The sequence below is a fragment of the Rousettus aegyptiacus genome, unplaced genomic scaffold (genome assembly GCF_014176215.1).
Source record: "Rousettus aegyptiacus isolate mRouAeg1 unplaced genomic scaffold, mRouAeg1.p scaffold_m13_p_2, whole genome shotgun sequence".
NCBI classification, from domain to species: domain Eukaryota; kingdom Metazoa; phylum Chordata; class Mammalia; order Chiroptera; family Pteropodidae; genus Rousettus; species Rousettus aegyptiacus.
In genome coordinates, this window is record NW_023416295.1 from 143,444,904 (window position 1) to 143,466,225 (window position 21,322).

The 21,322-nt window shown below is 34.7% G+C and overlaps 1 protein-coding gene across 4 annotated transcripts in view; it reads left to right on the plus strand.

Moving 5' to 3' along the window:
- Positions 1-21,322, plus strand: part of ITPR2 (inositol 1,4,5-trisphosphate receptor type 2) — a 405,483-nt gene that overhangs the window by 214,841 nt on the left and 169,320 nt on the right. For all 4 annotated transcript variants that reach the window (XR_004955694.1, XM_016119206.2, XM_016119205.2 and 1 more), the window contains 3 exons: positions 5,101-5,291; positions 9,808-9,950; positions 11,958-12,066. Coding sequence is in view for 3 of the 4 variants with exons in the window: in XM_016119206.2 (XP_015974692.2) it covers positions 5,101-5,291; positions 9,808-9,950; positions 11,958-12,066 (443 nt within the window). In the remaining variant the exon portion in view is untranslated. The remainder of the gene's footprint in view (positions 1-5,100; positions 5,292-9,807; positions 9,951-11,957; positions 12,067-21,322) is intronic.

A 21,322-nucleotide genomic window follows, 5' to 3' on the forward strand; every position in this document is an offset into this window, starting at 1 on the left:
TTCATCTTCTCTCCTAATTGTTTTTAAGGACTCCATATACTTATTCTCTTATTATCCTTAACAAGGTAATATCTCAATTGTACTCTTAAGGAGCAAAATAGGAACATTTTTGAAACATTTTAAACTTTCTATATTGCCGCTAAATCACACAGTTGGAGTTAATGCTGTGTCCAGAGGGATGACCAGTTGTAGTAAATTCATTAGCTCATTTTTTATTGAGAGGGGTAGAGGGCAGGGATTAACCATTAATCCCAAGGATATGTCCTAGTTCACATTTCAATATACCATTTATACCAAGATTTTTCTAGCTTAATAAAAGTAAGCTAAGTTTGGATCATATTTTTTGTTGCATTTGAAAAATATTGTTCTAGTTATTAATGTTCTTATAAGTGAGATAACAAATTAATTCTCTTTTCTTAGTCACAATTATTTTTCTGCTTGAAATTTTAAACAATATATGGAAAACCAAATTTTTATGGTCACCTTTACTTTCAAATTAATATTTATAATATTTTGACAGTGCAGGGAATCTATTTTAGGCCCCATCTTTAAAGATATGATTTTTACACTTGATCGAAAAATTGTTTTATGATTTTCTATACAGCTGACTGACTTTAACTCAGATTCTCTTTTTCTACAATTGAATAGTTAATTTTCTTTATTGCCTTGAAATTGTGAATTAGCCTTGGCTAGAGTTTACCTTTGGGCATGAGAAAGTAATATATTTTACCCAGTTAACTTATGTTGTGCAATTTGTGCTGAGAACAGGATACTAGAAAATACCAATGAAAGAGGTACAATTTGGGGGAAAAAAAATCTTTTTCAACAAATTTTGGAATATTGGAGTCTCCTCAGCCTAGTTTGTTCATAGTGCTTGCCATAGTGGAATAATGGCAGCAGCTCGCAGGAGCATCTGGGGTGGGTGAGGTTTTCCTGAACTCACTAATGGGGTGAAATCGCACTTCTAAGAATAACAGTGCTGCCATTGGGCTACATTTCCACTGGTGTTATTAGAAAAATGTTCATGGAGCACTTCTTTGTGTAAGTTGTACTCATAGCAACACCATTTATTTGATGGCCAATTATATCCAATGTACCTGTTCCAAAGGGGAGTAAATCCCAACCTTCCCTCCCCATTTGTTTAAATGTTAGTGGAAACGTGGTTGTAATAGGGTTTGAGCAATATTAAGGTTTATAAGTTTTGTTATTTTAGTTGCTTAGAAAATAATGTATAAGCAATATTGTTTGACTTGTAAATGTTTAGAGCAAACCCAGCTTATGTTGAAGCAGCCAGAAAAAGATGAAAGTCTTGCCAGGATTTGATCATGGTGCAGGATTAAGTATTTATAAAAATATGTGCAGCTTGGCAGTGTCAAGGCTGTCTGTCCTTCAGATGGGACAGGAGTACAATTGCTCTGCTGTGAGTGATGGACATAAACAGACATCGTATGCTTTGGAAAAGGGAGACTTATAATGAATATTAGGAAAACATTCACTAGGGAAATCTAAGCAGTGGTGCAATCGATTGTTTAGGGGTTGCCTTATAGCTGTTATTATTTTCTTAAAACTTCAGCTTGAGCTCTTGTTTAAACTGGTAACTTTTTGTGTTAGTAGCTAAAATTGTTTATGTTTAAAGAAGTTTTTAAGTATCTTTCAGTTTCCAAGAATTTTCACCAGCAGAAATAGTACTGCCTACTATTGCTTTCCCTTCATTATATTAAGCAAGTCAGAGTCAGTCATTCTCTTTCTCTTATTTCTTCCTTCCTATTTTCATTTAATTAAAAAAAGTCTTCCAAGGTCTATCATTACGACTTTAAATAATATCATTATATATCTCTTTAAATAATATCATTATATCTCTATCTCTTGGTTTAGCACCTCTAAATAATGTTTATATTTTCCACACTATGACAAATGAGGAAATTAATATGTTGCCTTCATTTCTACCTCTTCTCTCCCGCTCTGTGTTCTAATTATTGCTTGACGTGTTGTTAAGATTGGTGACATTTATATTCTATTCTGAAATGTAATGAAATCCCTTATCAGTTGATAAAATTAAAAAAATGAATTTTCAGAATTTTATAATATTATGACGTATAAATATTTTTCAGTGTATAAAGAAGTGGTGCCATGATATTGAAACTTTTCCTACTGGAAGAGAACTTTCCAACCCTTAATTTCATCTAATGGATCTTTCATTTGTTTCTAGCTTTATGCTCTTCTTCAGGTTCACACTCAGTTGCCATGATTTCTCGTATTCACGTTGACATTTTTGGATTCTCAGTAATTTTCATAGGGGGTTTAAAAATAAATTTCTGAGCCCTACATATTCTGAAATGTTTTTATTTGGGTATCACATTTGATTTTTAGTTTAGAAATGCATTAAACTCTTAGATTCAAAATGTTTGTCCATCTGGTCATAAAGACAGTATTCTACGGATTTCTGGCATCCAGTATTGATGATGGAAGTCTGATACCAGTCAGATTTTATGTCGGAAACCTCTTGTTTTTTCTCGGGAAGTTTTTGTAATTTTTGCTTTGCTTTTGGCATTTATATTAGTTTTGTAAGGCTTCCATAACAAATCATTACAACTGGGTGGATTAAAATAACAGAAATTTATTGTCTCACAGTTCTGGAGGCTAAACAGCTGAAATCAGGGTGTCAGCAGGACCATGCGCTCTCTGAAGACTCCAGGGACGGATCTGTTCATGCCTTTCTATTAGTTCGCTGGCATCCTTGGTTTGCAGCTGCACAAATCCAATCTCTGCTCCATCTTCACATGGTGTTCCTCCCTCTGCGTGCGTCTTCATTTCCCTGTTCTCCTATTGTAAGGACACTAGTTGTATTGAATTAGGGTCTACCCTAGTGTAGTATGACCTTGACTTAACTTGATTACATCTACAAAGACCCTATTTCCAAATGAGGTCACATTCACTGGTACCCTTGCTTGGGACTTAAACACATATTTCGGGGTGTTGGGGGCACAATTCAACCCATAACAGCATTGTAAATTTTTACTAGAATATGACCAATATGCTATTTAATCCTGTTTAACATACAGTGAGCCCCTTCAGTTTGAAGATTAACATCTTTTTTAGTTCAAGAACATTGTCTTTTATTATTTAATTAATCATTTATCTCTTTTTATTGTCTCTAGTATTTCTTCCTAGAACTTATATTTGTTAGATAATTTCACTTTCTAGATTTACCCTCCTTATTTCATACTCACTGTTTTATTTTCTCTTGATCTTTTATATTCTAGAAGATCTGTGACTTTCTCACATATCACCTTGATCTTTGTTCCTGTCTCTTCCCTTTTTAGCCAGTTTTTGAAATGTTTATTTATGCAATCATAATTTAATTCCAAAGATTTATTTATTTTTTCTGATTTCTAATATTTTGAATACAGCATGCACTCAGATTCTCTGAAGACAACAATTGTTATTTTGCTCTTTCCTGAATCATGTCTGTTTTCACTTTGGTCAGTTAATGCCCTTGGGTTTGGTTTTCCCATAATCCTTGGTAGTGTGTTCATAGTTATAAAGGTCTCTAATGACTGGCATAGGTTTCCACGGTAGTTTTAAAGGTCTATTTCTTTACTAGCATTCTTGTATAAATGACAGGGCTGACCCAGCGTGCATGCGTGTGTGTGTGTGTGTGTGTGTGTGTGTGTGTGTGTGTGTGTGTAGCGGAAGACAGGCTGGGAATACTAACAAGTGTTAAATGGGGAGGGTATTACTCAGAGGTTGGAGTTTTTTCTTTATGTATTTTTTTGCTGTAGATGCCTCTTTTCTCGCCCCTATTCTGCTTCTTATTTGAGGAACATTTTTGCATTACTTCAGACTCTATTCTGCTTCTCTATCAAGTCCTAGCACCTTCATTTGGCATTCTTTCCAGGCAGATATTTCACCTTCTGGAGAGAACATTTCTATGTTTCTCTAAATTTATTCTCTGTGTAAAAACCTCTGCTACCGGCTGCTCTATTTATGCTATAAGAGGAAGGAGGGTCTTGGCTTCCCAGCTATTCAGATGCTGTTCTTTAATGAGTTGCCCAGGAGACTCCCCAGACCCCACTACCACTGTTAGTGCTGGTTGACTGTGCACCTAAGAAGACCTGTTCTAACTAGAATCTCTTGTAAAGCAGTTTCTTCTCTTCCTTCTCTGATAGTCTAATCCCATTTTCGTTCTGCTTGCAAAAATGCCTCAATATTTCTGTTTTCCTTATGGAAAGCATTCTCATTTTTCAGTATTATCATGTACATCTGATAAAATTTAATTTCAGCTGATTGGGGGAAGAAGAACGTATATTGTGTGCCATTTTCCAATACAGATTTTTTACACTCTTCAATTTTTTTATTTCTTCTCTCACATGTTTTACCATATGAAATTTCGTGTGTGCATGCATGCATGTGCACACACACAAACACACTAATTATATTAATGAATGGACTGAAAGGATTTTATCATGTATTTTCTGTCTGCTTTCTTATTTTCCTTGGCATCTGGGAAGGTTGTTATGCAGTGTTTTGTATAATTTGTGTGGTTGTCATTCAGTGTTTTTCTATATTGATGTTATATCAAGTGCATTTTGAAAATTAAATCATCAAGAAATCAAATAAGTTCTTGAATGTTTAATGAGCCTACATTAATAGTTGGTCTTAAAAACTGAAATACTTTCAGGTTAAAAGCTTTTACAGTGTTATAAAACAATGTAATGGTAGAGTTTAAAGATCTAATTTTTTTCCGATTTTTAATTGTATTGAAATATAATTAATGTATAACATTATATTAAGGTGTACAACATAATGATTTGCCATATGTATATATTGCAAAATGATTACCATAATAAATTTAGTTAACATCTGTTAGCTCACAGTTACCAAATTTTTGATAAAAACTTTTAAGATCTACTCTTTTAGCAACTTCCAAATATACAATACAGTATTGTTAAGTATAGTCACCATACTGTACATTACATCCCAGCACTTATTTAGCTTATGTGTATATTTTCTTGTTCCATGTTTATAATGTTGTTTTGGTAATGTGTAAGAAGCTTCAGTCAAATTAAGAGGAAAATATTTAAAATCTTTCCTTTTCAGCAAAGAATCGTGGAATTGCTATTCCCGTGGATTTGGACAGCCAAGTTAATACTCTTTTCATGAAGAGCCATTCAAATATGGTGCAGAGAGCAGCCATGGGTTGGAGACTATCCGCTCGCTCTGGACCACGCTTTAAGGAAGCTCTCGGAGGGCCTGCTTGGGATTATAGAAATATTATTGAAAAGTTACAGGTACATATATGAGCATGGAATGGCATTAATATTTTCTAAATTAAAATTTTTAACACACATAGTCAGACAAATAAAATATACTTTAAAATATCAAATATAGTTGCAGACAAGGCTTTACTATATAATTCCCTACCAACACTACTCTTTTAAAAATCATAGCTTTTGGGTAAAAGTTGTGGGTTATTTTTAGTGAGTAGATATTATTTAATGTGTGTATAATAATGAGTTTTAATATCAAAATAGTAATCATAATACCAATAATAAAATTTGATAAAATATTTTACCATAAAGACTCATGTAAAAAATTAAATATTCATAACCTTGTTTCAATTCATCTGTTAGTATTCTCTTATAATCCTTTGGTGAGAATGGTGTAAGCACCCTTACTCCCAAATTATTTTCATGGTAACCCTTTTCTGTTTTTGGCTTGGACATTCTGGGACATTGAGTAAAGAGAGACCTGGTATTAGTCTGCTCAGGCTGCCATTACAAAATGCCACTGCCTGGGTAACTTACGCAACAGAAATTTGTTTTCTCACAGCCCTGGAACTAGAAGCACAAGATCAAAGTGTCGGTAGGTTTGTGTTCTTCTGAGACTTCTCTCTTTGGCTTGCAGACCTCTGCCTTATTAATGTATTTTCATATTGTTTTTCCTCTTTGCATATACGTGTCTGTATCCTAATATTCTTTTCTTATAAGGACACTAGGCATATTGGATTAGAGCCCCTCATATGAATTCATTCGACCTTAATTACCCCTGTAAAGGCCCTACCTCCAATTACAGTTCCATTATGAAGTACTGTGGGTTAGAACTTCAATATATGAATTTTGAGGGTGACACAATTCAACCCTAACAGACATATTCTCATCCATATAATTATAGATTTCATGGAGCAAATTAGGGTATGGTTTTGAGGAAATGGTCAAGACATGAACTGGAATAAATATTACGAGAAGGTCACATGTAGATTAATTGGTAGAGGTTCAGAGTTTTAATAGATGAATGTTATATGCAATTAAAAAGACCAGTTTGACGCAGTATGAAGAACTGTAAGGCTATAGGTTATTAAACTTTGGAAGGGAAATGTCAATATAACTGATTAAGCAATTATTGATTTGCAAGGTAGAATTATCGGGAAGAGGCTAGAGGAAGGCAGATTAATTAAGAATAACTAAGGATCTCAGCCAGGTGGCAGTATGAGTGAAGTAAAGAAACAGATATTGGATATTATAGTGATGGTAGGGTCTATAGACTTGGTGGCTGTTGGTTTGAGATAGAAGGCATGAGAGGCATTTAAGAGGCATTGACTGGAGACTAGGCGATATTGTTAAGAATATTGTAAGAGGAAAGGAAAGAATATAGTAGAAGGATGTTAGCTATGGTCATTGAAAATAAGATGAATTAGGTTAACAAGCTACTGAATATATTGAAGTTAAGTCTATATTTGATGATAATGGAGTTAGGATAGTGGGCGGAATATGATGATGGAAAAAAAGAAAAGAATATCTTGTGAGAGGCCAGGAGTGGCACAATAACCAAGTAAGAGAAAAAAGATAGGTTCAGAAAGGAAGGAAATCAGGTTCATGAGAGCCAAAAAAGTAGAACATTTCAGAGAAGTAGATAATAGTATCAGCCAGCATAGGGAAGATATGCCTTAAACTTGTTTTTACATAGTCATTGGCATTCATGAAATAAGTGTTGGTGAAGACTCATTACCACCCTCTGAGTGCTGAAGATAGAGCCATGAGGTCTATGCTTCATGGAACACACATTCTAAACCATTAAATAAATGATATAATGTTAGATTTTTAAAACTGCTATGAATAAATAAAGCAGGGTAACAACATGGTGTAGAAGCATTGGGAGAATGATCCTATAGTTAAAGAGCACCTCTCTATTATAGAAGTGGCATTTGAATTGAGACCTGAGTAATAAAGAGGAATAGTCTACTCAAAGACTTGAGGACAGAGAGTTTTAGGGGACAGATGAGTAAAGGCGATGATGCTTAGGCAGGCACAAGATCGGTGAGTTTCAGGAACCCAGAGAAGATCATTGGGGCAGGATGTTTGTGGGCAAAGTATTATGAAATAAGGGACCAAATCATGTAGAGACTTACATGGTAAGGCATTTGTGTTTTTTTCTAAGTGAGAAGGCAAATTATTAGAGATTTTAAGCAGAAGATAGGCATTACTTGGTTTACCTTTTAAAAGATCATTATGGATTATGAGTGGTGAATGGTTTATGGAGTCCAGATATGGAAGCCATGACTCCATTGCATTAATTCAGGCAAAAGGTGATGGTGACTTTACTTCAGGGGGTAGAAACAATAATGAAGTGCATGAATTTTGGATTTATTGGGCTTTGGTAGGTGGATAGATAAATTGTGGGGATAGAAAGAGGAATCAAGAGGAGCCTGGGTATGATATGACTGGATCATTTGCTAAGGTAGGGAAGAATTCCATTAGAATGAGAATAGGAGTTCTGTATGGAGAACTTTAAATGTGAGGTGCATATTTGGCTATCAACGTGAGTATGTCAACTAGGCAGTTGGGTATATGAAGCTGGAGTGGAAATATAAATGTAGGAATTTTCAACATATATAGGATATTAAAACCCAGAATTGGATGAGATCGCTCACAAGAAAAGATAGAAATAAAAGAGAAAGGGCCGGGAACTACCAGCAGCTGGCAAAGGAATGGTCAGGAGATGGGGGGAAGTGTGAGGTTATAGAAGCTGTGAGCAAAAAGTGTTTGACAGAGTAGAACGAAGTGTGTAAAAAGCTTAGCAGTGGTTGGGTAAGATTAGAACAGAAAAGTCACCACTGGATTTAGCGACAGGATGATGATTGCAATTAATTGGTACTCAATAATAATGATTACTCACATTTATTAAGGAATAAGGAGTGGTCAGTATGTGTTAGGAGCTGTTCTATGTATTTACCTTTAATCTTCACAGCAAGCCCATGTGATTCCTAGTATTATTATTCTGAGTTTTCATGGGGGAAAATAATGAATCAGAGAGATTACATAGTTGGCCCATGATCAAAATGAGATGAAGACAGAATTCACAGCATAGAAGCCTGAGCACAATTTGTTGAGTAAATGAAATGATGGAGAGGTAATCTGAAAAACATTTGATAAACATATTCTCTTCCCACCTTTATATAATATCTAGTTTCTCATTTACGTTATTTTATTCCTGGTGGTCTCTTTTAACTGTCATGAGAAATTTTTTAGAAAGCTTTAGAGTAGTTGAAATAGAAATGATCACTTTCATTAAAAGGAGAAGAGTTAAACAAGAGTTAACTCCTGAAATCAAGAGACATGGTACCCCCATCTGTGCTGCTGTAGCTGAGAGTAAACATAAGCAATTGTCAATCAGCTTTTTACTTAGCAAAAAATATCATAGCTATGGACGAATAAAGTCATTATGCGAGATTACTTTTTTCTTCTAACATAGTTATTTTAAAACAGAAAGGGGATTCTTTAATCTTTAAAGAATGCTCAGTAAATGATTGTTGTCTATAGTTCATTTTAGAAACATGTCAGTATGCTTTCAGTTGTATTTAACACATTATTCAACTAATAGTGGCTTAAACAATAAAAAAAATATACTGTTTCACATAGCAAGAAATCTGGAGTTGGGGCTCTTCCTGAGTTGATTAATTCAGTAACTCCATAGGTCAGGGCCCTAACACTGTTGGTTTGTTAGTTTTTAGCTTAAAGCTGGTCTCCAAAGGTCACGTGAGAGCTTTCTCACATTTTGGATTCACAGTCTCGAACTGTCTTGAGAGCCATAGGTAGTTTTGAAGGAAACTGCCCCTTTCTTCCCCAACACACCCTGCCTAGACTAATCACTGGCGGGGCAAATGAAAAGGCCATGACTGGCTTAGACTAATCAACCTTGACCTTAAGCTGAAGAGGCCTATCTTCCTGAGAATGTTGCTGCCTTATTCAGAAATAACATGAGGATTCTAATAGCACATAAGAGAGTGAAGAAAGGCTGTCGGGTAGGTGACCAATAGTGTCTATCAAAAACGGTAATTTGCAATACTTTTAATGTCATTGAACCTTTGTGTAGTACTACTTCAAATAATATAGCGAAGAATTTTCCATTGGAAGAAATGATTAGTTGTGGGCGACCAATGACACATATAAAATCTCTTTTTTAGCTCTTTGGAAACATGCCTCGGATTATTCCAATTTGATGAATACCTGCCATGTTTCCATTACAATCCTAGACATGACTGTCTTTTCATCTTATGTGTATATCCTTTGAAATCATATGGCTGCCCACTTCTCACATACCATATAAATGAAAATGGAGACCCAGGTCGTATTCACGCAGAAAACCAGACTAAAAGCATAAATATTTGGTAGTGCCATAGGAAGGTGGGGGCCATCTCTGAAATGCGCATGCCTCATTCCTGGTTCGTATTCTGAGGCTTGTCATCTCTTCAAAGGATGAAATCTGACTGGAGTCTTCTCATGGGTTGTCTTGTGCTTTATTCCTCAGGACGTGGTGGCCTCCCTGGAGCAGCAGTTCAGCCCGATGATGCAGGCTGAGTTCTCAGTGTTGGTCGATGTGTTGTACAGCCCAGAGCTACTGTTCCCTGAGGGGAGCGACGCAAGAATACGATGCGGGGCTTTCATGTCCAAGTAAGCGGGCGCGGGCTGAGATCCTGTAAGCGGGCGCGGTCTGAGATCCTGTAAGCGGGCGCGGTCTGAGATCCTGTAAGCGGGCGCGGTCTGAGATCCTGTAAGCGGGCGCGGTCTGAGATCCTGCTCGTGTCGCTAAGCTGAGGTGGCCTCTAACATTTCTGCTTTTTACTCTGCGGGCACATAAGGACAGTCCACGGAGTATGGGAAAGGTCTAAAATACATGTTAAAAAAATGCTTTAAAATATTTAATTCAATTCAATCGAAATTTTATGGCTGAGTAATATTCCATTATTACTTTATCCATTCATCTGTCGATGAACACCTATGTTGCTTCAATATCTTAGATATTGTGTATAATGCTGCAGTGAACATAGGGTGCATATATTTTTTGAATTAGAGTTTTCATTTTCTTTGGATAAATGCCCAGAAGTGGAATCTCTGGGCTATACGATAGTTCTATTTCCAATTTTTTGAGAGACCTCCATATTGTTTTTCATAGTGGCTACACCAATTTTCAATTCTTTTCAGACCACATCTCTTCTTTCCTCTTCCATGTCTTTAAGTATCAGCTGCCAGTTGGCGTCCTTATCATTTTCTGGACATGATGGTTAGCTCTCTGCCTCTGCCCTTGGTGCATACCGTTCCCTTTACAGGGATGCCTTCTTTCTCTAGTCTTCTTGCCAGATGAACTCTTCATAGTTAAATGTCATGTCTTCACTGGAACCTTCTCTATCTGCCCTAGGCAACTCCTCCAAAAGAACGTAATAGTTTCTTTATCTAGTTTATGGCATTGCCAATACCTCTGTTATAGCACTTACCGCATCATGTAAGAGGTGGCTGTGTGCAACCTAGTGTTGTCGGGGCTCTCTTCATAGTAACTCTGAGACCCAAGAGATCAGTGAACTGTGTTATGTCGCCACAGAGTGGTGCTTCAGAATTTTGGCTTTGAAGTTAGGTGGACCTGGGGCTATTTCCAGATGCCACCACTTTATAATTGTGTAACCAGAGGCAGGTTGCTTTATCTCTCTAGACCTCTGTTTTCTCATTAGTAAAATTAGCCTGATAATAGAACCTGTAGCATTGGCTTGTGAGGATGAATTAAGAGAATCCATGGGAAGTCCTCACCCTGACACTTGGGAAGCCATTAGTAGTCGTTGGCTAGTGAGAACTCACTTTTCCTCAGGTTTAGTAGCACAGTACTATGTTATGTCACTGAAATCAGACAATTCCATTATATGCTACATCATTTTAGTTTTCCATGAAGAATATCTCACAGGGTTGTTTTGAGAACCAGCTTTTTAAGAGCTATCTGTGCTAAGCTACAAATTCTGAAGATGAACATTTTATTTGAATTTTAGTTTTTGGGATGCTATGTAACAGTTACCCTCAAACTTTTCTCCTGACAGTGCAAAGGTTGCCACTATAAAATTTGAGTTTTTGTGTAAATTATATCAAAAATAAGATGTCCTAATGTTACTTTTTGTTGTGTTTGTTTTGTTTCTACTCACAAAAACTGCTTGTTTGTACCAAGCTATAGCAGTGAAAAATAGCACATTATTATTAATGCAAACTAGAAAGCAGCCCATTATGCTAAGTTGCAAATCATGTACTGCTACTTCTACTATATAATTAATGTAACATAGTACAAAGAAAATAATATAATATAACTGAATAAATGTAACATACTGCAAACATTCATATTTTTCTACTAGTAAGATAATCATTATTTCATTGTGTTTCAAAGAGTATTGTGTCCCACTGAAAGTGTGCTACCTGAATAAAATTAGAAGCACTGAGATATATTGCCTGTGAAACAAAGGATGTTTTATAATACAAAGTATGTAAACTGAAATGTAATTTTAAAACTTTTAAAAACAGATTTCTATCTTGTTTACTTCATATTCTCAAATAATAGTGTGATTTTTTCCCCTCTAGTATATGATGTTAGTATATAGTTTGAAGAGAAATCACTGTCCTATTTAAGATTTAATGTTTTGCTTTAAGGTTGATTAATCATACAAAGAAACTAATGGAGAAAGAAGAAAAACTATGCATTAAAATCCTTCAGACTTTACGAGAAATGCTAGAGAAGAAAGACAGCTTTGTGGAAGAGGTATTTAAGAAAATTTTAGTATTTGAAAATAAAGTAGAATTTCTAGAATGCTATAACCAATGAATTGCAGTAGGTTATTATGTAATTACTTGTGTTTCATATTAACTGTGTACGTACTTAGATGTATTAGATAATTTGAATTTTTGTGTTATCTCTCACATCTGTTTTCAACCGAGAAATAACTAAGGTTAAAATGGCCCAAGTATTTTGTTTATTCATTTTTATTATGTTCTTTCTTGAACTTGTATATTTTTCTCATATAGCTTCAATGGACCAAACAACCTTTTTGAACAATGAGCAACCGAGATTCATTATTAAGATTTTATTTCAAGTTTTGCATATTAAAATGGTCTATGCATTTTGACATATGTTGATTTTTATTATAAATATATGTTCATGTAATTTTTTATAATATTTTTCCAATTATTATAAAATAATATTAAAAAATAAATAAGATAGTGTTTCTATTCTTAACTATATTAATTTAAGAACTGCACAAATGATTTTCAGGGAATATCAACTTATAGATAATAATTGTCAGTCTGTTATTAAAAATGACAGCTCAGGTGCTCATTAAGAGATAGCTAGGAGCAGGTTGAATACCCAAGGTGATACACTTAAATGTAAAATATAAATCTAGTATAGTTTTTTTTTTTCCAGCTAGCTATCTTTACTTTTATGTTTGTTATCATACAGATTTGTTCCATGCTCCTTAATAACTTCTTGGTCTGTTTCTATAAATACTAATCATCTGATATGTTTAAAATTAGAAGGATTTTATTTTACTTGTTAATTTATGTATTTGCTGTCAAATTCCAAAAAGATCGTAGTGGCAGGGTTTTCTTTTTTTAAAAAATGTATTCTTGTAGAAAAGAAGTGCAGTCATGAATGTTAATAGAAAGGGGAAAGTTTTAAAATACTCTGTTTGAATTACATGTTTGATTCAGTAACCAAAATGACTTTTGCTTTACATTATTTCTCTTTATCACTTAAACTATATTTAGAAAACAAATTATTAAAATCAAGGTGGTCATTGCCAATTTTAACAATTGTTTCGGTGGCATAGGACTCAAGAAAAATATTTATAAGTTTATGTATATGGTATGCTTTTAAAAATGGCAGTGTTCCTTGGGACTTTTTGTTGTCTTCTTCTGATTCCTTAAAATATTGCTGTAATTTATTTTTGACTGAAGTACTAGATCATAAAAGAGAAAAATGGGGTCAATATAAATTTTTGACAGATGCATGAGGTTTATGATAACAGTAACTTCTGCTTAATGGGAGATAACTGATAAGCATTCCAATTTAATGTAACAGGTTATTATTGAATTACTCTAAAGAAAAATCGAAAAAAAATCAAGTAAGATTTTACTTTGACTGGTTAAGAGTATATAGCTCCCAAACCACCTTAACTTAAATTATGCTGGCATTGGTTTCTCCTTTCCATTCCCACTGCTGTCACTAGTGTAGGCTTTCATAATCTCTTGTCTGGAAATCTACAGCAGTCCTGTTCCCTGAGATCCCCTCGAAGGGAGGCAGGACTGTTGTTTTCATAACTCCAAGGGGCACCATTCACATAAAATAAGATGTGAGTGGCACCACCAGAACATAGCCCTCAGGGAAAAGTTAAGTTGAGAAAGGCTGGTTGGGGTCATTCATTCAGTCATCTAACACGTATATTGTGAGGTACTATTAAATGCTGGTTATTGTGCTGGGCAGAGAAGATAAAGAGATGGATTACATAGCTGCTAAGGGCCACCATGGGGTACAATTCATATGCTAGTGGACTCTTGTAGTAGTCTACAGAGATCATGAGAGCATGTCAGAAACCTTCAGGGACTCTCTACTGCCTTGGTGCTCAGGTCCTCCATTATGTCTCCTGTGATTCCCTCCTCCCCACCCTCCTCATCTATTAGCCTCCAGAAATCTGTGTTACTCAGTGTATCTGAAAAGTCCCTCAGGCTTTTTCTGCACTGAACCGCCCTACATCTGGAATCATGGATTGCTAAAATTCAAGCAAGCTTCTATTCCCCTAGTGTTATCTTTGTGGATAGTTAATGGATAGTATATGTCAACTATTCTAGTCAATGGTGATTACTTTCTCAATAGAATTACCAAAAGTCTGTGTGCCTCTCTTTTGTGATACTTTAGGCTGTTTAGGGGTATTTATTCCAAGCTTCTTGTTTTATAAATGATGTCATTCAGACCCAGAGAAGTTATGTAATTTGCCCAGCAACTAAATTGTAATGCCTTCCTCTTTGCTAATATTATTTTGTAGATCACAGTCAACTTAACAATGTTGTATATCGCTATTAAGAAATATTAGTGTATTTTATTAGTGTACTTTAGCATATTTTGGGTTCCAAAAATTCTGTCATAGGTAGACAGAATATAAGATAGAATATAACATCCAAAAATGGATAAAGGTTTAGAAAACCTCTAAGAAATATTAAAGAATGTGGAAATGTAGTCATTTAAGTAAGAAGAGTCTGAAAAAGACTTATGAGTATAATTTCTTAATTTGTCTACTAAGGACAGAATAAGAAAAAAAAAAAGGATATCTGAAAGAATTCCAGACCTTAGATAACTTTTTAATTTTAAGTGTTTTGAAATGAGAAGCATTTCTACCAGTGGAAGTAGAAGACTTTCCCCAGGGAATTTTAAAGAAGAGCATATGAGACCTAGAATGATTGAAATACCGACAGGACTAAGTGATCTCTGCATGTCATCAGTTGGGCCTTCTTAAATGGTTGGTGCTCAGTTACCTGTGACAGTGGAGGGCAGCTATTAAGTGGCTCATCAGCTTGGGTAAAAAGGCGCTGGGTATAACACATTAACACATTCAGAAACTGGTCAAAGCTATTACTTTATAACTCATGTGCTCTCAGAAAGAAAAAAAAAAGAAAAACGATGATCAGTAGTGGGAAAATACTTGGCTGTACTTTCATGTGGTTGTATTAGTTTCCTGTTTACCAAAAAACTTAGTGATTTAAAACCACACAAATTTATTACCTTAGAGTTTTGGAGGTCAAGAGCTTAAAATCAAGGTGTTGGCAGGAGTGCATTATTTCTGGAGACTTTAGAGGAGAGTTTTGTGTGTGTGTGTGTGTGTGTGTGTGTGTGTGTGCGCGCGCATGTGCGCGCGCCTTTTCTAGTGTCTAGAGTCTACCTGCATTCCTTGGCTTGTGACCCCATTCTCCATCTGCAAAGGCAGTAATGTAGCAATGTCCACCTTGCCCGCCCTGTGCACATGCATGTGTGCACACATACATTTCAACATTGCATCTCTTTCTCTTACTCTGACTCTCCTGCATCCCTTTTTCTTATTAGGACATTTGTGATTCCGTTGTGCATACCTGGGTAATCCAAGATAATCTCTCCATTTCAAGATTCTTAATCACCTGTAAAGTCCCTTTTGCCATGCGAGCTAACATTACAGGTTCTGGTGGCTAGGGCATACATGTCTTTGGGAGGGCCATTCTCCAATCTATCACAGTGATCCTCTTTACTGACAGTGAGAAAAGATGTGTACAATATACATGAAGAGTTTACCTGTGGCTGATTAAGATGACTATGAAGGGCAGTTTAAATGTGAATGAACATAACAAAATGCTTTAAATTTATAACATTTATTTGTTTTAAAGTATTTTAAAATATTTTGCTACCTTTCAATAACAATTCCAGGAAGTATGCACAGCAGACAGTGTTAGCTCCACATTTGTAATGTGGAGACTCAGAGAAGTGAATTGCATTAAATCACATAGATTACCTAATACCTGCTTGTCTAATACCTATTCAACCGTATTTCTAATATCTGTGCATTGAAGCATTGCAAAGAGAGCTCTCAAAATTAAAGCAAAATGAAAAACACACCAGAATTTTTTACATTAGCTATCCTAATATTACATTTAAGACTCCATTTACTTAAATTTAAAATGTCCGCTTAAAAGAAAATCTCTTTCTCATTTTTGTTTCTTTGGTCTCCGATACCAAAGGGTGTGTGTGCGTGTGTGTGTGTGTGTGTGTGTGTAGCTGTTACAATTTTTTAAAAATATATAGCAATGAAGCGTAAATTTGCTTCATAGTTGAACCAGATGTCCTTTAAAGCAAATTCCATCTTTCAGAGCCCAGTGTTCTGATTTTGTTAGCCTTCTCTTTATTATATATTAAGGAAAATCATGTAACTCCATTTTATCTGATAGTAATTATTTTATAAACATTTATAATTTATAATACCTTTGATTACAATTCCTAAATTGATTTTATTTTTATTTAATATTTTTTCTTGTTTCATGTTTCTTAGTTTGTGCCAAAAAGTCAAGAGATAAGTGGGTGGGCAATATCTTGAAGATTCTCAACATAGTAACATAAGTAAAGAAAAATGTAAATTTCTGTTATGCGTACCTGTATGTGAAGTCATTTAGTGATCATATATATACTATCTGTTATAGTATAAGTTATAGTACTTATATTTATTGAAGGATAAAACATGAAAGTTATATATAGAAAGTCTTTAAGGAAGAAAGTTACTTGGATTTTATAAAAATTTTATGTATTTGTTTAATCAATTCTGATAGAAAAGCAAAAACTTACAAAGAATAAAACTCTAACAACCATGAAAGCTCAGTATTCCTTTGGGATTGGTCATATTTAAAAGGCTTTTATCGTAACAACAACAGGCATATTTATTTGCACCTAAAAATAAATATGTTGGAAAATTTGAGGAGGTTAAAGAGACGAGGAGGCATGTTTTAAAATGATTTTAGGATAGTATGATTTCTAATGTTCTCAATCCTTAAAACCAGGTTGTTCTACTCGTATCTCCATAACCTCTTTAGCACATAAAAAAGAAACACCTGATAGGACAAATGTGCTGTTGAACAGAGTAGCTGCATCATTGCACCACATCTTTGTTTTATGGATTTAAAGATATTCTGGGTACAGATCTCAGTAAGAGTTTACTGGAGGTGGTAATGGGGATAAAAAGAACTCTGTGGATTGAATAGAGGTGAGCTGATGGGGGAGGCAGAGTATAAGAAGGACTGTGTTCAGAGGATTGGTGTGGTTTTAAAGATTTGGGGGGTCAATTTTCCTCATCTTATACTCTATGGTATACATACATTTTCATTAAGCTTCATTTATAGAACATTACAAATTATTTCTCTCATAAAATTGAGAAAACATCGTAAATAGCAAAGATGTCTGTGAGTTCTGATCATTAAATATATAAAATTTGTAGTTTTTACTTGAGAATGGGAAAAGATAGAAGATAAAGATAGTTCCTATCTACTCTTAAGTTACACTGACATACATATAATATACAAAACAACAAAGATGTTTAGTCAAGTTCAATACTTTTAAAATGTTCAGCTTTAAAATGCCATATATCCTTGGAATACTATTGCAGAGAGGTCTGGAAACTACCTCTATAATAGCTATGTTGAGGTTTTAAGTATTGCTTTTTTGTTTTTTGGTTTTTGGTTTTTTACTTTTTTTATTTTCTAAAGTTTTTTATATTTTTTATAAAGTAATATTAGTTAACATTTATTGACAGCTTACTGTATATCAGATACTGTTCCTGATCTTTTATATGTATTATCATATTTAATCTTCAACCTTATGTTATAGGTAGTATTATTATCTCCTTTGTACTCTGAGGGAACTGAGGTATAGTTTAAAGTCATACTTCTAAAAGGTGTTCGTATTCCAACCCAAACATTTTGGCTTCTGAGCTTATACTCTTAACTAGCATGTTAGAGCCATGCTAGTTTTATATAACATAATCACAACTTTTCTATTATCTCACATCTTCAACTACGTACGATAAAAAGTTCTTTAATTTTATCCTTGATAAAATTTGCATTTGTGTGTACTAAAAGACATAAACCATATATTCAGTGAGCTTCTTAGGAAAGGCCTGAAGATTTTAGAGCAAGCTGATTTGGGAACAATATGATGCAGGGAATTTTAAAGATTTATTGTTACAGACCTCCAGATCAATATCAGAGCTCCCCAAACCCCACCCTGTAACATGATCTAGGTTGTTAGTAGCATGAATATTAGATATAAAAGTTCTGAACAATACTTTATAAGACAACCATCATAGGCAGCCCCTTGTGGGAATGTGGCATTCAGCAAACATCTAACTGAGAGCTGTGATCTTTACAAATGCCCAGGTGAGGTAAGTGGTATTTACACATTGAACAATGATGGCAGGCAGTGGCTTCTTGATTTGAAAGTTAGTATCTGGAGTGATATGGAATAGAGATCTTTAAGAAATGATGACAAGTTATTTTTAAGATATTCTTCCCCCTCCCTTTTTTTTTAACTCTAAAATATACTGTCAGCTGAGTTAACAAGAATTTATTCTTTTCCTCGGCAAGAAAAAAGAAAATCTTTGTAACTAATCTTTTATTTCTGATTTTGAGGAGCAGCAAAAAGAATATTAGAATTATACCAAGAAACTTAACTCCTACATCGAATATGCAGAACTGTCAGTCCCAGCAGGAATCGCACTGTTGTGAATTTGTAAATTGTGTCAAGCTCTTCTTACCGGAAGAGTCTTGCAGAATCATTCACCTTCAGTGCATATAGTCATTTCACTTTCTAGGAGGCAAATAAACAAATTTAAGTAGAATTGCTACACAGAGTGCACTGGAGCTTAAGAATTTGATGATAACTATTTTGCAAAGGGAAAATAAATTTCAGCTTTAGCATCAGCTTAGGGAAAATAAATTTCAGTTTTAGGATCAGCAGCATTTTGTAGAATTTCCTATTAAATATATTTTAGATGTGAATGATTTTTTTTTGGTAATGTTCTAATGTTGTTTTAAACCAAATACAGTAAGCGATGTTACAAACATGTTGTACCATCTTAATCATTCCTATATTGTGAATGTGTGAGTATGTGTGCGAGCATGTGTTGTTTTGACTAAATGGTTGGAAATATGAAAATATGTTGATGTCTATTTACAGTAAGAGATCTGTTTTTAAAACATGATTAGCATACTTTTCCTCTTGGAATTTTTATTTTATGTTTTCATCTGGGAGAAAAAATTCTGATTATTAAAAGTGGGTACAAAAGCAGCATTACTTTTAGAAATTTATTCTTCACTTGATGGGCTAAATTGGTCACTTGCTAGGATGTAAAAATGATAAGTTTACCAGATTTATTAAAATCATTGTAACCTCATTATTATAAAAAAATATAAAATTCTTAATTATACCTTGCCTTTGCTTTCCCTTTTTAAAATCTGATATAATATCAGTGCCTCAACAGTTTTTGAAATATGCTGTAGTTCTGTAGAGATCAAAGACAAAATGGTCATGATGAAAATATTACCAGTACTCAAAATTTAGCCAACCATTCATTGCCTCTAGTTAGTATAACACATTTGGTAGTTGATTAAGGTGAAAAATGATACGTGATTAGAAAATAAACTTGGATAACATAAAAAGGGGAAAAAAAAGAAAGAAGAAAAAGAACACAAAAAAGATAAAAACATTAAAATTAATATGTTAACTATCATATTAATTATTTCCATCTAAATCTGACTTTAACTCTTTTTCAGGAAGCATTTTATGATTAGTTTCTTTTAACTTCATATTATACTAGTTTGTATCAATTCAGCTTATAAAATTGTATCTGCCTTATTAGTGTAAACATTTTAACATCATGCCTTATGAAGATTTTCTTTGGTGTTTGTTGATATTTTAAGTAAATTAGAAACTCTTTGAGGATAGATCTGATGTGTAGGATAAAGTACCCAGAAGGCCTTTCAGTGCTGAGATACCATGAGGGTATAGCTCTACTGTATGTCTCTCTAATCACACTCCAAGTGCCACGATGTACTATTGAGGGCAGAGACTGGCGATCTTATTCATTGCAGTACTCCCCATGTCTAGCATTGCGCCTTGCACACAGTCATTGCTCAATAAATGTTTGCAGACTGACCTACTTATTTACATAGTAGAAATAAATGTTATTGGCTCTCTGTAAGTATAACTCATTGACCTTCACTAGTCATATCCAAGAAGTAGATTTTAGAAGTATCACTTCAAAGTATCTACTGTGCACCTCTTTGTGACTTAGTAATGGTAGGTTTCTTGATACTCAGCACACCTGCAAACTTTGGCCAGCAGCAGAGAGAGCTACAGCATAGGGGGCTGTGGAAGGAGATTATCTTGCAGGAAACACCAAGTCCAATGCACTGTGTTGTCTTTGCTTGCTATCTGGTGTGGAAAGCAAAAGGGGGAAGGAATGAGGTATCCCCAGACATAGTAACAGGGGGAACTCAGCCAAGGGAAGCTGGAGCACAGGAAAGATGACCTGGCTTCTCTTCCAGGAAGTGTTCCCGCCCCTGAGAAGGGACCTGGAAGAACAAGCAAGAGACTCAAGCCACAAAAGAAGCAGAAAAAGCCCACTATTAAAACCAGAAGAACATGGGAGAAACTGGGGCTCTAGAGAGAGACTGAGGCCCAGTCATCTGAACTGGGACACAGTTTGTCAGAATAACTAGGTGCAGAGTCCACTACTGATTGATCTGAAGCAGCATGAGGATTTCCTGCCACAGGACAAAATTGGTGTTTGGAATTGCTCTGTGCCATTACCATTGTAAGGAAGAAAGGGGATATAAAGGTGTGAAACAGATAGGGCCTGATACGTTTCACTTTTTTCTGTCAGATACATTCATTTCTGTACTACTCTCTGGACTGGTCCTCAAAGAGGAGCTATACAACCTAGTAAATGAGGCACTAAAGTCACATTGTTGTTGTTTAAGTATCGTTGATAGTACATCTCTTGGGAAGCTCTTTGCAAAGCAATGATATGTGTGTGTACACTTGGATGTTCGTAATAACTTTCTGAGGCAGGAAAGTCTGTTTTATCCACTTTATAGATAAAAAGACTGAGGCCCATAGGATAAAATGATCTAGTAAGAATCATGTGATTTGCAGGGATATAAATGAAAGTTTTTTGATTCTACTCTATATATGATCCTTCTCCACATGGTAATGAATTAAATAATGCTAGGTAAAATAAATGATAATTTAAATTTGATTTTAACCTTTAAAACTACCTTTTTTAGATTTTTACTCCTTTTACTAACTCTAAAAACCTGAGTTTCAAGAAATCTTTTAAAAAATAAAAATACAAAAGGGAAATGTGTTCTCATCCACTTTCAGGTATATATGCATGCACTAAATAATAGTAACAGCTAACCCTCATAACAGCACATTCAGGAAACTGCAGCACAGA